At 39.9% G+C, this 14,894-nt stretch overlaps 1 protein-coding gene across 1 annotated transcript; it reads right to left on the reverse strand.

Annotated features, from left to right (window-relative positions):
* Positions 1 to 263: 263 nt before the first annotated feature.
* LOC103375382 (arrestin domain-containing protein 3-like) lies at positions 264 to 11,833 on the reverse strand. The gene is made up of 8 exons (XM_008305647.1): positions 11,145 to 11,833; positions 6,976 to 7,057; positions 6,347 to 6,494; positions 4,780 to 4,882; positions 4,392 to 4,648; positions 2,765 to 2,918; positions 2,511 to 2,665; positions 264 to 1,439 (listed from the first exon to the last, which is right to left on the reverse strand). The coding sequence occupies exons 1-8, from the start codon at positions 11,422 to 11,424 to the stop codon at positions 1,362 to 1,364; spliced, it is 1,257 nt and encodes a 418-aa protein (XP_008303869.1). The 5' UTR covers positions 11,425 to 11,833; the 3' UTR covers positions 264 to 1,361.
* Positions 11,834 to 14,894: the final 3,061 nt, after the last annotated feature.

The following is a 14,894-nucleotide window of genomic DNA, read 5'->3' on the forward strand; positions in this document are numbered from 1 at the left end:
ACCTAAAATTGTGAATATTCTCAGGCAAGTTCTGCAGTCATGAGGAGCCCCTTTCCCTCAGGATACTTAGGCAGATTTATGGATGTGTTTATGTGCAGTACAAGGGAGATAATGATACTATCCGAAAGTTCAAGTCACACTGAATCTAAAAATAGATGCATAATGTGAGTGACTTTAGATTTGACTGAGACCCACTGCTGGTTTGCTGGTTGTCACAGCAACAGATATTAAGAAAAATAAAATAAATACTGCGAGTTGCCTCATTATTTTATAAAATAAACTTTATTTTTATCAAAAGTTGATCATGACAGCAATAAGATCATGACAATAATATATAATGCACAGAAATGGAATAAACAGCAACAGAGTATATGAAAAATTAGTGCAAAAAAATCACAAATACAAAAATATATTGCACTTGGTAATTTGAAGTTTTAGGTGGAAGAAGTCATGTTTGAGTAACATTCTCAATTTGATATATTCATCTGTAAACATTAATCTTTAACGCCTTGCCTTTGTGTCTGCGAAGCTTCTTAGCATCCACGTTCTGGAAAAATCTACAGCAAAGAGGAGCTTCAGTTCAGAGCGGAAACCAACAGGCGACTTGCGGTACTTTATCTCGGTTGGTCAGAGTTGTGCTTTGTCTCTACACCTGGTCATTTAAATCCACACACGCTCGCTGTCTCTCTCACACACACATTCACACACAATTTGAGCTTTACTTTTTTTGCGCTCGAGGTGGTCGTTGATGCAGTTTGTCATCAGAAACGTCGTGTTTTTTTTTGTGTTATTTTTTTTACTTTTTAGCTTTGTTCTCAAAGAGAGAGAGAGAGATAGAGATAGAGAGAGAGAGAGAGAGAGAGAGAGAGAGAGAGAGAGAGAGAGAGAGAGAGACCACCTGAAGTCTGATGACTGAGCTCAAACTATCATTTAGCTGAAGATAGCTTTTGTCCTGTAAATAAGCCATTCAGAGCACAATATCTGTGTTTACATCTGTGGACAGAATCTACTCTATCATATAGGCCTGCGGCAATCTGCAGAATATAAAACCACTGATAGAAAAACAGTAATTACGGCATGTGCAAACTTTACTGTGAGGCAGGAGGAGGCTTCTTCTGGCCACCAGCAGTGAGTTCTGTCAGCGGCATCAGAGAATGTTTGCTTCTGCCTCGTCTTGAGCACAGGATATGGAGGATTCAGCGTGGCTCAAAATCCCTGGTCCATGGTCACCAAATGCTCTGCTGGCGGACTCTTCCTCGGTCGAAGAGGCTCCAGCCGGATTATTTGTGGTCTTTTACAATCTGGTGAGAAGCTGGTTATGCAGCTGAGGGCGACGATGTCTTTGTTTGAGCAGAAGTCGCTCAGCGGGACGGACACATGTCGGGTCTCCTGACGTCCGCTGCCCCGCACACCTCCACCGAGTCGGGGTAAGGGTCGACCTGGGGGGAGACAGAGCTGCATGTTTACAGGTTGCTGATGGAGGCAAACTCTTCAGACAACTCAGATGCTGTGTTTTATCAGTGACAGACAAAACATAGGACGTGAAAAACAGATTTAGAGACTAATGCACATTAAAACAACTGAATAAGACAAAATAAGAGATGAGTAGTTAACAAAAAATACAAATAAAGGATGATACAGCAATAAAAAGCAAAAAAAAATGTAACTCTTTATTACATTACTATATTTTATTGACGCAATGAAAAATCTACTAAAATGCAACTGAATAATTACTGGTAATAAAATATCTCTAAAAGATGTGTTGCATATGATTTATTCTGTTTTAAGGTAATATTTTGCATATTTTATTGCATTTTTAAAATGTATTTTATATGTATTTAAATAAATTGTAAGATTTTTTTTAGATTTTTTTATTAAGCCTTAATAAGAAAATTAGTTGTTCTCATTATTTTTTGACTGCCTATGTTTCAGTTATTTTTCTTGATTAAAAAAAAACAAAAACATCTTAATATAATATAGTGCATGCTTTGTATTTGCGTTTTTGTTATTTTTGGTGATTTTATTGTAACTGCATCTTGAAAAGATATTTTATATATTTTTTTGTTGAGTCTGAATGTGTTTAGTTGTTTTAGAGTTTTATTTCAGGTTATTATATTTATGTTATTTTCATTTATGTCTTTTATTGCATCCAAACATGACATGTTGCATATATTTTATTGCACTTGACAACATATTTTAATGTTTTTGGGTATTGTTTTTTGATTATTACTATATTTTTTGTCATTACGGTGATCTTTTAAATTGCATTTAAACAAGACATTTTGTATATTTTACTGGTAGGACTCTTTTTGTGTGTGTGTGTGTGTGTGTGTCTGTGTAAACTTGTATTACTCGTGTTGGGACATTAATCTGTTTGGAGAGGTTGGCGAGGACATGGTTTAGGATCAGGGTAAAGTTAGGTTAAGTCAGTTAAATGTCGTCTGGAAACATGACTCTGTGTGCGTGTGTGTGTGTGTGTGTGCGTGTGTGTGTGTGCGTACTCACTGTACCTCAGAGTAGAGTGGTGGGGGCAGATATCTGAACTCTGTGATGTATGTTAGCAGAGATGCCTGGTCCTCTCCCTCCCCGTCAGACCTATCAAAGCCTTGCAGACAATCCCGTCTGTGAGCCTCTGATATTGCCAGCTCGCTGTAGCTCGGCGGTGCTGCAGTAAACAAATGGGTGTGAGAGATCGTTATGTTCTACATGCACATGGAAAAAAAAGGAAAGCATGCATGCCTGCTGCCGTGTTTACACTACACACCTTCAGGCCTCACAGGCAGTCCCAGCCAACTCAGACTGCTGCAGTTGCTGCTGATGCTGGATGTGCGGGTGGCGCAGGCATGAAGAGGGATGGTCCCGATCACCAACGGCAACGACAGAGACAGATTCAGTCCACCGGGAACGTCCACGTACACCTGCAGGCGGGAAACAGAAATGTGTTGTTGAGTTACGTGGAGCCCGTTCTGCCTGTTTACATCCATCACATTCAGTATGTTCATTGACACACGATCTGTGGTGGCTCATATAGAAACTCTGAAGGCTGCATGATCAACATAAACATGTCTCTGCCTTCAGCTGTGTTATGTCCACGATTTTTACTCCGAGTATCACACTATGGGACAACATAATCTGTCCCTTTGTTCTCTATCAATGTGCATTGGCTACACAAAACTGTCTACTTTTAACAGAAGCTGCAGCAGAAAACAATGAAAACAAACTATGGAGGGGTCTCTGGTAGTGTAGATTGTGTTTGTAGCAGGTTATGACATTCAAGTTATTAGTAGTTTCTTATGTGTTATTGGCTGGTTGTCGATAAATCATTGGACTGCTGGTTTATTAAGTCATCAGCAGGTTTTTAGTGGGTTACTAACAAGGTACCAGTAGCTGTAACTGTACTATTAGCAGGTGATCAATAAATAGCTGTATATTTAGTATGGTATGAAAGTTTTTGGCAAATTATACTATACATATAATTTGCCAAAAACTTTCATACTTTCCAAAATGAATCTTTATGGGTAATGGCATGTCACTGTAAAGTTGCTACCTGTTTTTAAGTTTGTTATATGAAGTTATTGGCAGATTACTACTAGTCGTCATTTTTAGTGTGTTACTGGGAGGTTATTACCAGTTTAATAGTATGTCATTACCAAGTTATTAGCAGGGTATGTGTTGCTTTAAGTATGTTATTAACAAGTACAAAGTTTGAATACTATTAGTAGTTACCAAGCAGTTAGGTAGTTATTACTGTGCTGCAAACACAATATTAGTATATCATAGGCCAGTTATTATCCACTTCTAAGTATGTTAATATCACAATATTACCAGGTTATTAGCAAGTTATTAGCACGTTTTTAGCCAATTAGTCAAGTATTATTGCCAAGTTCCTAATGACTGCAGTTTCAGTTTGTCATGGCACATAAAGATTTTTAGGACTTAATAGCATGTTGAATGGTTTTGTGCAAGTTCTCAAGATGTTTCTGGCAGGTTGAAAGGTTGTTAGCATGTATTTACTAAGCTATTGGCAGATTTTATTGTCTTATTGGCAAGATGATGAATGTGTTGTGAGCTAATTACAGTAGGTGCAGAATGTTATTGGAGCAACAGGTTATTAGTATGTTATGAGCAGCTTATTAAACAGTTATTCCCAGGTTATTTGAACAATAGCAGTAGGTTTTAATGAGCTGGTTTTCAGTACTGTTCAATATTAGTCACCTATTTGGATGTTCGTCTTTTGTTAATAGCAGGTTATTGCTTGTTTTTAGCGTTTCATTGTATTCTTTTTGTAAAAACAAGTTTTCGTAGTAAACGAATGGATTTTGAGTCAAATCAACTACTTTAAAAGTGATTGTCCCTGAATGAGACCACATGCAGAAACAGGCTGAACTCACCACGAGGGCATACTCCACCCTGATGATAGGGCAGTCCAGGATGGAGGGCGACACCGGAGGTATTTTGAGCAGTTTGCCCTCCCAGCTCTGGCTCTTGCCCTGCGGCAGTGGATCTCCTCGCAGGTTGGACACCAGTTGCTGGATCTGCTTTCCCTTTCCCTTCGCGAAGAAGGTCTGGGTCTGGTAGAGTGCTGCCTTGGGCACCACGACGCGGGACGAACAGTTCTCCACCTCGGCGAAGATCTGGATGGACTCACCTTGGAGAAAGGGGAGAAGACATCAGTCCGTCAGACTGAGGAAGAAGCAACATGAGTGAAATGTGAAAAGTAAAGGGAGAAAAGAAGAAGAAGAAACAGGGCGGGAGTAGTTTGGAGGAGGCGCTGCTCACCTGGTGTGTAGCCCTTCCGCTCAATCTTGGCACTGAGGGAGATCGGGCCCGAAGCACAGAACCAACAGCACAGTGTCTTCTCCTTGGTACCGGCCTGAGGGGCCTGGAAACACACGGCATCTGATTTAACCACAGCAACAACACTAAAACCACATCCACTCCTGACCGTTAAAAGTTCAAAGTTTAACAAAACATTAGCTTTCTTTTCACAAGAAAAGACGTACGTCGATCTGATACAACAAATTAAACTACTTTAATATTCCTGAACACAAACTCGTATTTAAGCACAGAAGTGTTACAAACCAAAAGTACTTTAAGTTTCAAAAGTGACTAAAATGGCTAAAGGCTTCTTTCACAGTTTTGTTTAGTTTTTTTTAAATGTGATTTGTTTGGCCTTTTTGCCTTTATTTGACAGTGAAGTTAAGACAGAGACAGGAAAGTGGGGGAGAAGAATCTGCAGAAAACGGCCATGAGTGGGATTCGAGCTCATAACCTCCACATTGACACTAGCTCAACCAGGTGAGCTATAGTGGCGCCCACTTTCATTTTTTTTTTTGTACAACAGAAGATCTTCTGCAATTTTTTTTTTGTGTGCAGTATTACCATTCTGCACATTCTGCTGTTCAAACTGATGTTTTAATTGCTGCTTTTTAATATACTTGTTGCTTTTTAAGTTATTATTATTAATATTATTATTATTAGTCGTAGTAGTAGATTTGTTAGTATTATGATATTTTTTAGCTTTATTTTATTTTTTAAATTTAAATTTAATTTATAAATATTAATCGTGTTATTTTTCTTTAACTTACTGTTGTACATAATCTGCTGCTGACATCTCTGCTCTTATATGAACACTTCTGTCTTACTACCTCCACAGCAGCACTCAGACTGCTAGCAGGCCTGCTACTGCACATCATCTGCTGCTTTCGCCTTCCCACCTTTTTGTGTGTTGTTTTTCTCTCTCTTGCTCATTTTTAATGTTTCGCTCCTTGCCCACCTAATTGCCCCTCGGGGATAAATAAAGTTTTTTTTATTGTGATTCTGATCATATATATCTGCTCTCACTACTGGTGCAGCAACTACAATTTTTTTTTTATTTAGAAATTTCATGTTGTCTTTGCCAAAATTATTCCAATTATCAATCTGTAAAAAAGAAGCATTTTTTCATTCTTTGTCTTTCAAATAATCACCATCAAATCTAGGTTAAATTATAACATTTAATTGAAATCACTTTATTCTACATGTCTCATGTAAACTCAGTTTCCAGCAGCACAAAACCCAGAAAGTTCCTGACTCTTGTTGCCACCTTTCTGTCTATGTACCCTCTTTACTTGAAACAGAAAATCCTTTTTTGACTTTTACTTTATCAGTTTTACGTAGAACTATTTTGAATATACACCTACCTGTTTATACCTTGATTTTTATTTTATTTTATCGTTATTTTAAATCATGTGATTTCTGCAACACAACCCTTGTGTCTTTTTGTTTGTGAACTTTGTGTTGGGCTGATTGTCTGACCTTCATATTAACTGCACAGGCAGAGTGCTATCAGAGTAAATGTGCATACCAGCAGCAGCGGCGTGTTGATGTCGATGTGCTCGAACACAATGAACTCCTTCTTGACTTTGACGGGGAGCAGCCACGGCCGGTGCAGCTCAGCCTTCACCCAGTACCTCACACTGCCGTGCTTCCCTTCAAAGGACGTGGCCAGAGCCCTGACAGCCGGAGGAGGAAAAACAACGGGAAGGAGATTAGGAAAGCGTGGGTGGTCTGTGGTTGAGCGCTCAGATCCTTTACTTCACTCAAAGTCACAACATCAGCAAAATGTGCCTCAAGTATCTAAGTAATTACTGCTGGAGCTGCAGCAGGTGGAGCTTATTTTTTACTTTCAAATCACTCAGAGCCTCCCACCTGGCCTCCTCAGGATAACTTGTCTTTTTATGCACAATATTTTCAGTCACACACCCTTGAAGTACAGAGGTGGGTGAAAATATTGTGCTTTTTAATGTACTTTTCCCATCATTTCTGAGCCTCATAACTTCATCAGTACAGGAGATAGACACGTGACATGTTCAGGGATGAAAAACACTTTGTTTAAAACTGCAACCACATCAATTTTACATCCACTCCAGGTCTAAAGCTGAACTCTTTTCCTTGTATGTAGCATTAAATGGGTGAAGGTACTTCGTTACTCACATCTGCGGCAGGTTGAAGCTGAAAGCGAACTCGTGTAGGCCGGCGTGCAGAACAGTCATGCCCTCCTCTGGACAGTCCTCGTCTGAAACACAAAGAACATGTTTCCTAACACACCTGCAGAGAGCCTCCACCCTCTCAACACAATCTGTGAACACACACTGTGACGCAGTCTTGTTACACAACGGACTCCGCTTCACCTCACGGCGCTTGTGTCCGACTGTTACGGGCATGTCAGGGGAGAATGAAACGCACAAAGACGTTTGTTATCAGAAAACGTTCTGAGAATCACAAGACCAGAGCTGCCAAAAAGAATAAATATTCTCACTTTTTTTTCTCTTACAGGATGCTCAACTTTACAGTGATGTTTGAAGCCACAAGTACGTCAAAAACATAGATGATTAGTTTTTTATGATTAAAAGCATTCTAATTGTGTTATACTGAACGTTTCTGAGCTCTCTCTATTTCTAGTTGTGTGGTTTCCATAGAGTTACACAACTTTGGAGTCAGTCTAGTTTCTGTTTTTGACACATTTTTGGTGATTTTGGATAAATATCATTTAGTTATTTGGATAAAGAGTTTATTTAGAAGAAACACATGTGGACACTTCGGAAAATGTTGGACATGTTGATTCAGGTATTTTCAGTTTTTTGAAACACATGATCAAATAATTTTTTGTTTGGTTTCTGTCTTTCTAACTGTGTCATACCACACAGAAGACATTTCTTCGTTCTCTCTGTCCTTCTAGTCATGGTTGTGCTGTTTCAGGACTCGATCGCAGTGAAAATGAGTCCACAGTGAGCGATAATGTGAATAAAAGTGTTCAGTTTCAGTTGGTTAACGGCATTAACAGGCGCAGCACACCCTGTGGCAGAAACATCGCGGCTCGTGTGTACTTCCTCATTTCTCCTGTTCTTGTTTGTATTTTAAATTCTGTGTAAATGTCTCCAGTCGGCCCCGCTGAACTTCAGCTTCCTGCCACCTCACCCTGCATCTCTGCTGTTTGTGTGTGTTTGCCGTGAGTGCTGTCATAAACAGCCTGCATGCATGTGTGTGTATCACTGTGTGTATCACTGTGTGTATCACTGTGTGTGTGTGTTGTCGTGCGTGTGCGAGCGTGCACGCCCGTCAAGTCACCGGCAACACAGAGCAAGCAGGAGTAGACCGGTATGAACCAGACTGAGCAGCTTCCTCCAGCTGGAAACTCCAACGCATGCATTACAACTCGGCCTCCCATTGGATGACGCCGTGACACGCAAGCGCAGGCCGTGCTCTGATTGGTACAGCCTCGGCAAGCCCCTGCCCACATTAGCACAGCCATGTGGTGTGTGGCATGAGAGGGGGAGGTGGGGGAGGCAGGGAGAGGAAGGGTGTTGTACTCCAACAGTGAACTCCAGGTAGACCTGCAGCTCTCACGCAAGCACTTCAAATGATGCCAGAAGATAAAAAAACTTCTGCTGCGTTCGTCCAGTTTCATTCGAATTCTACGATAAAAACTATTCAAACTCACAATCAGCATCATGTTTGACTATTTTCTCTTTCTGTATTAAGTCACGTCATCTCTCGTGAGCTAAAGAACGACTGTAGATTGTAAGTGATGAAGCAGATTCCTGAGCTTCCTATCAAATAAGATACTTTAATACTTTATTGTCCCAAATGAGACATTTGCCCTTGACAACAGCACACATGTTTACAGCTCTATGTAAGTACAGATGATAAGGTACACAACTAGGCACTCAATAAGTCATATATGAGTCTTAAACATACAACACATTCACAAAATCCTAAAAACCTAGACATGTTAAACTTTATATGATCCACTTCAGTTGTAAGGGAATTAGAAATAATAAATTGTTACAAAAAATGTCAAAAAAAACTATTTTCAGTTGCAGCTTTTACTTGAAGCACAGTGGATTTTTTTCCACTTTCAAAACCAATTTCTTGTTAGTCTTTTATTTTTGAATAATTCTGGTTCCAGCTTCTTAAATGTGACTTTTTCTTGCTGCAAACTGAACATCTCTACATTTTTTTTGCTGTTGTTCACACAAAACCAGACGTCTGTCATTTGTAACAGGCATTTGTACTTGTTTTCATCGTAGAGCAAAGAAACGATGACAATGCTGGTAAAAGCATCAACATTAATGCACCAAAGTGTCAAATAATCTGGTTATTGCTGTGCCAAGGTGTCAAAACTCTGGATATCAAGGCACAAACGTGGTAAAAACCAGAATATTAAAACATGATTAAATCATTATTCAACTCATTGCATTTGTTCTAATTTACTGGCTGTAATATGGAACGACATAAATGAACCTGCAGCGACTTTAACCATCAAATAATTGTTTACATTTTAATTTTTTTTAAAGAAAAATGTAAAACCTTTTTTATGTCAAAGCTCTCAAATGTTTGAGAATGAGAATTTGTTGGTTTTTATCTTTCTGATAGTCTTGTAAATGAACATTTTGCAGTTTCAGATTGTTTCTTGGACAAAATAAGACATGAGGACGCCACCGTGGTCTGCAAGATGTTACAGTTTCATCATTTTTAACAACTGCTACATTTCCCGTGGCATTAGGAGTGACTTAACTGTAGGTGAGCGGTGGAACAAGTAGCCGATTCATCGATTACTCAAGTTTAAAGGCAACTAGCCAAAACTTTTGTGGTTAAATGCTCCTGAATGTGAACATTTATCTCATTTTAATGTCTTTTATTACAATTCATGTAACATGACATCATAACATCAGCAGACGAAGCTCGTGTGATGCAAACAAAAGCTCCAGAAACAGAAACCTGATGGACCCAACACCCAAAACCCAGAATGTCAAAGGTCTTGTTTTATTCACAATCCAAAGATGTTCACTTTTCTATCATAGAGGAGGAAAGAAACCAGAAAATATTTACATTTAAGAAGCTGCAATAAGACAATTTACATTTTTTTCTTTAACAATTACTTAAACCTACGAGCTGATTATCAGGAACTAATCTATTAATTGAGTGAAATTTGCAGCTCTGATGCAGATACATTTGCGTCGCTCCATTTGCCAACAAGTAAGTTGATTCATTGACTATTTGTTGAAAATGATGGAAACTGCTGCATCCTGGAGTCTAAGGTGATGCTGCTCCACATCCTGTCCTGTCAAAACAATACTTCAAAACTGTTTATTCTCAAACATTTAAGAGCATTTACTGAGCAAAAGTTTTATATTTGTCTTTTAAAATGATGTAAACGACTAATGGACTTGTGAAATAGTTCATATTTGCATTTAAGAAGCAGAAATCTGAAACATTTTACGGGGTTTTTCATTAAAAATGACTCCAACTGATAATCAAACTAGTTGGTGGTTTATTTGATAGCTGACAACTAACCCGTTGATTCATTGATGCATTGTCAAGTCTGAATGTCTAACAAAAATGTCCTGGAAGTGGAGAAGCAGTGAAGCCTCCACCTTTGACTCCAATGACAGACTGCAGCCGACTGGAGTCCTCATGGTGAAATGAATCCTGTTGCAGAGTCCAGACTGGACTCAGGCCGCTGAGGCTGATGAGCCACATATTTACATCATGTTTCCATCCAACTGTCCCTTCACTCATTTGCATCACAAACGCAACAGAGCAGCGCAGGTAGTAGTGGACGTGTTGGAGGCAGCAGCAGCAGCAGCAGCTCAGATATTACTCCACAGTCTGCCTCCCCTCCTCCCCCTCCTCCCCTCCCTCCCTCTCTGGCAGTTTCTGAACAGGTTTGAACCGCTTCTAACAAAGGGAGTTGCCTGAGCTAGTCTACTTCAGGATGTCACCAATGAACATTTTCGTTGCGCATCACTTTTACGCTAATGTTGTGTTAAAAACACGAAGCGCCATCGACCGCTATCGATTTTGGTTCGATTTTTTGGTTTTAAACGCCGATTGGAACTTTTTTTCTATGGAGCAGATGTGAGGATGCAGAGTGTGCAGAAACATCAAATAAAGCCTCCTTCGTGCGGCTCTGGGGCGTTAATTTACGCTTATGAAACGGGTTCGTTAAATAATTCATGCGTGCTTTGGCAGGGAGGATGTGTGCGCCGACGATCAGCTGTTGCATCAGTACCACTGTCAGGGATGTGTGCGGCGCTGACACATGACTGCGCCCTCTGCATTAATAAAGTTTGTAATGAGGAAAGTTTGCGGGCTCCTACCTCTCTCCTCTCCGATCAGGGTGTCGTAGTGGTGCAGGTATTCCACCTCCTCCGTGTAGTTCTGGGTGTAAGCCGTGTTCGCCCCGGCGTTCCGAGATTCCGTCCAGCGGACCTTGGCGACTCCTCTGGCGGTTATGTCCAGGCTCTTCACCCGCACGTCCCCGGTCACCTCCACCACCACCCGGCCGGACACCAGGTCTCCGCCGGAGAACACCGGCAGGTTGTTCTCATTCAGGCTGTCAAAGTAGACCGCCAAGGCCCTCACTTTGCCCAGTACCATGGTGAATTAACGAGAAAACAAGATGAGAAATGAAAGAGTCTATGGAGGCGAAGTTGTGAGTAGAGCCGTGCGGCACAGATTCATGCGCCTCGCTCCCTCCGGGTGCCCAGCGCAGAGCCGGGTCTGCGGCTGTCACTGGCCGCTCATCTGCGGGCTGACGGTCCGCTCGGCTCTCCGTTCTCCGCTCTCCTCCTCCGGTGCTGGCTGAGCTGCTTTCCGCTCTCTGCTGCCGTCTGCCTCCAGCCGCTGCGCTCTTAAAGCTTCCGTGCGCAAAAATAACCTCACTGAGCATGTGCGCTCAGACCGGCCGGCCTGCTGCACAGTCTGACAAACACACAGGAGGTAGGTCTCCACTTGCCCAAACAACCAGGGTGTCTTGTGAAACTACAGGTTATATGTATAAAACTGTGTTGAATAATTTTGTAATGAATAAAAAAATTCCCTTTAAATACAATAAAGTGTTGAGTTTACTGCCATAGAAAACTGAGAAACCAGCAAATACTCACCTTAATTTAAACGGTACAAGAGTTTTGGCATTTTGCTTTAAAAATGCAGAAAAATGAATAAATAATGAAAGATTTTGCTAATTTATTTTCGTATTGCTGAGTCTTTAACCCTGTTCAGGACTGTCATGTTGCCATACATAGAAGGTCTTTCTGGGTTCATTCGACACCAAGAAAGAATATGAGCAAAATAGTTGTTGGCATTCATTATAGACTTTTATACTATGTTAAATACATATTCTGATAAGTCAACGTATTTGTCATGAATTTCATGACAAATGTCCCTCTTTTTATATTTCAAAAAATCTTTAAGAATAAAAAATACAAAAGACCCCAAATGTCCTGAACAGAGTCAACATGTCAGAAAATAGTGAATTTTTCCCCTGAAATCCATGTTCAGATGTCTGGTGTTTGTCTGAGGATGAAAGTGCTGAGTTTAGCACGTTTTAAAAGCTAATACCAGAGCATTTTTATTACAAAAACAAAAACAACGAAACAACAACATAACAAGTTGAAAGATAATAATAATAATACATGATACTAGTGCTTTTCAAGATACTCAAAAACTCTTTACAAAGTAGGTAACAACAAAACAAACAAACAAAAATGATAACAAATAAGTAATTAAATAAAATAAGGCGGAAAGGAGCTGAAAGAAAAAGGAGAATTATGAGTTGTAGGCAGTGTTGAAGAAATGTCTGTAATATGAAGAGATAGTTATGAAGAGTTTTACCAAATTCATTTTCTTATTTTCTTATAGCTCAGTGTATAAAATGGCAGAAGAAGTAACATTTCCCATATTGAAGTGTCTCGTTTTTGTCTGACCAGCACTCATCCAGTTTAACATCATAGAAAGTTGTGAAGCCAGCTCAGCTTTAGGAAACAGATATCTGAGAATTCAGGTCAACCAATAATAACGTAAAAAGATTGTTGTCAGTTTTCTTATTGTTCAGCGTATAAAATGTCAGATATAGTGAAGTTGTTCCCTGAAGCCCACCTCTGCATATTCAAATGTTTTGTTCTTGCCTGACCTGAACTCAGAAGTACAAACATTTACAGTTTACTATGTAAAACTGGAAAACCAGCTTGTGCAGTTATGAAGATTATTATCTATGAATGTTCTTATTTTATTGTTTGTGACATTTTATATACTGAACAAATGGAAAATATTTCAAAAAAGTAGAAAAAAAAACCCCTAGAATTATTTGGCATCAGCTTATTAAAGCTGATTATTTGCTGGTTTCCCAGTTTTATATGATATTAAACACAACTTGGGTTAGGGCTAACCCACAACTTTTGAGTGCTGATCAGACAAAAACAACAACAACAAAACAACATTGGAGTTTGTTAATTTGTGCTTCAGGAAATTATTTCCACTATTTTCTTACATTTTTTACGTCTTGGACTATAAAAAATGGAGAATCTGGAAATTTATGAAAAATGCACTAAATTCATTCCATATTTAAACGTATTGTTTTGGTCTGAGCATCCGTGCCGCCATCACTTTCTCCTCTGTTGTGGGGGGCTGGAGTCTGTTTAAGCTGATTTAGGGTGATGGCAGGGTTCATCCTGGACAGGTCAGCGTCTATCACAGGGCTTCACAGGAGACACAGAAAACCAAGCACACTCAAATTCACACCTACGGACCATTTAGAATCACCAGTACACAAAAACGTTCAGTTTACAATCAGAGAAAACAGGAAAAATAGCGAATGCTGATTTTTAATGGAACGGTTACCTCCCACAGAATGTTGGCAGGTTAGCACATGCTGCAGTTTAACGCTAGTTAGTGCATGTTCGCGTATCATAGAGCAGATTAGTGTGTGTAAGTGCAGGTTAGCGGAGGTGAGTGCATGTCAGTGTGTGTGAGTCCCTCCTACTGAAGCTGTTGGTCCTCCTCCTGCTTACAGACTCACAGTGACTTCAACACTCCATTAAAAAAGTAAACATGCAGTTCAGCATTCAGCCATAAATTCACAGAATCTAAAGTATGTTCTTTATGTTGTCACCTCATCTAGGTACACTTGTTTCTTTGCAGCTCAGTGTTAGAGTCTCTTCTACTGTTTTGCTGCGTCTGCTTTCCTTCTCCTGTCTGTTCAGCTCTTGTCCTCCCACAACAATTACATTCACCTGTCTCTGTTTGCTGCTTTAAGTGCAGTCATTTGGATGTTGGTTCATTTTTGCTAACTAGAAATGGATGCATTAGTGTTTGGTTGTTACAGCACAGATGTTGGTGTAAATGGTATTTTTGTTGTTGACAGAGCTTTAAGCATCACATGGGTTTATGTCAGTAATATTTTCTCATCTGATGCACTAGCGATTTTGCGTAGTGCTTAAAAATGTACTTGTTTGTATTTTGTGCTTTATTTGGTGTTTGTAGAAATGGAAATATTCTCCTGATTACATCATGCCAACACAACAACCTGTCTGCTCCTGAGTGGATGCAATGCCGGAGAATATAAGATTAAAGTCGCTGCACAGCTGCCTGCAACAACCTGTCGTGTCAACAGCGTGGCTTATCACAGCCCAGTGTGTGCTCTCCAGGAATGTTTGATACCTTTAAAGAACAAGCACATTCCATTTAATTGCGCTGTAGTTGCAGGTGTTGGTGCCATTTCCTCACTGAGACACTGAGTAGCTTTTCCTGCACTGACAAGTCAAAATGTCTGCCATGTCCACTCGTTACATAACTGATATCATCACCATCATCATCGTCATCATCATCACGAGTGTAAAATCTCAGGTATTTTTGGTATTTCAGAGCAGTGAGAAGCTCTGAGCAGAGCTGGTTGGAGAGGAAACATAGTTCTGTACAACCAAGTCATTCAGCAGGTTCTCTCACTGTATGAGAACCAAATGTTAACGTTTCTTTTTTGATTATGTGATTGAATGTCAGCCTTCCTAAAGGGGAGGAACTTGATCATGAGCCATGTTGAGTCATTCCTTTATGTAAATGCTTTAAAAAAA

Source organism: Stegastes partitus, unplaced genomic scaffold, assembly GCF_000690725.1.
Source record: "Stegastes partitus isolate 25-593 unplaced genomic scaffold, Stegastes_partitus-1.0.2 Scaffold2573, whole genome shotgun sequence".
In the NCBI taxonomy this organism is placed as follows: domain Eukaryota; kingdom Metazoa; phylum Chordata; class Actinopteri; family Pomacentridae; genus Stegastes; species Stegastes partitus.

What these genes read in the sequence shown, in the direction of transcription:
- LOC103375382 (XM_008305647.1), bottom strand. Translation starts at nt 11,424, where the DNA reads ATGGTACTGGGCAAAGTGAGGGCCTTGGCGGTCTACTTTGACAGCCTG. An exon ending in TCAACACGCCGCTGCTGCTG is followed by an intron (nt 4,883 to 6,346) that starts GTATGCACATTT and finishes GTGTGTTTCCAG; the next exon opens with GCCCCTCAGGCCGGTACCAA. An exon ending in GGGTGGAGTATGCCCTCGTG is followed by an intron (nt 2,919 to 4,391) that starts GTGAGTTCAGCC and finishes TCCCGCCTGCAG; the next exon opens with GTGTACGTGGACGTTCCCGG.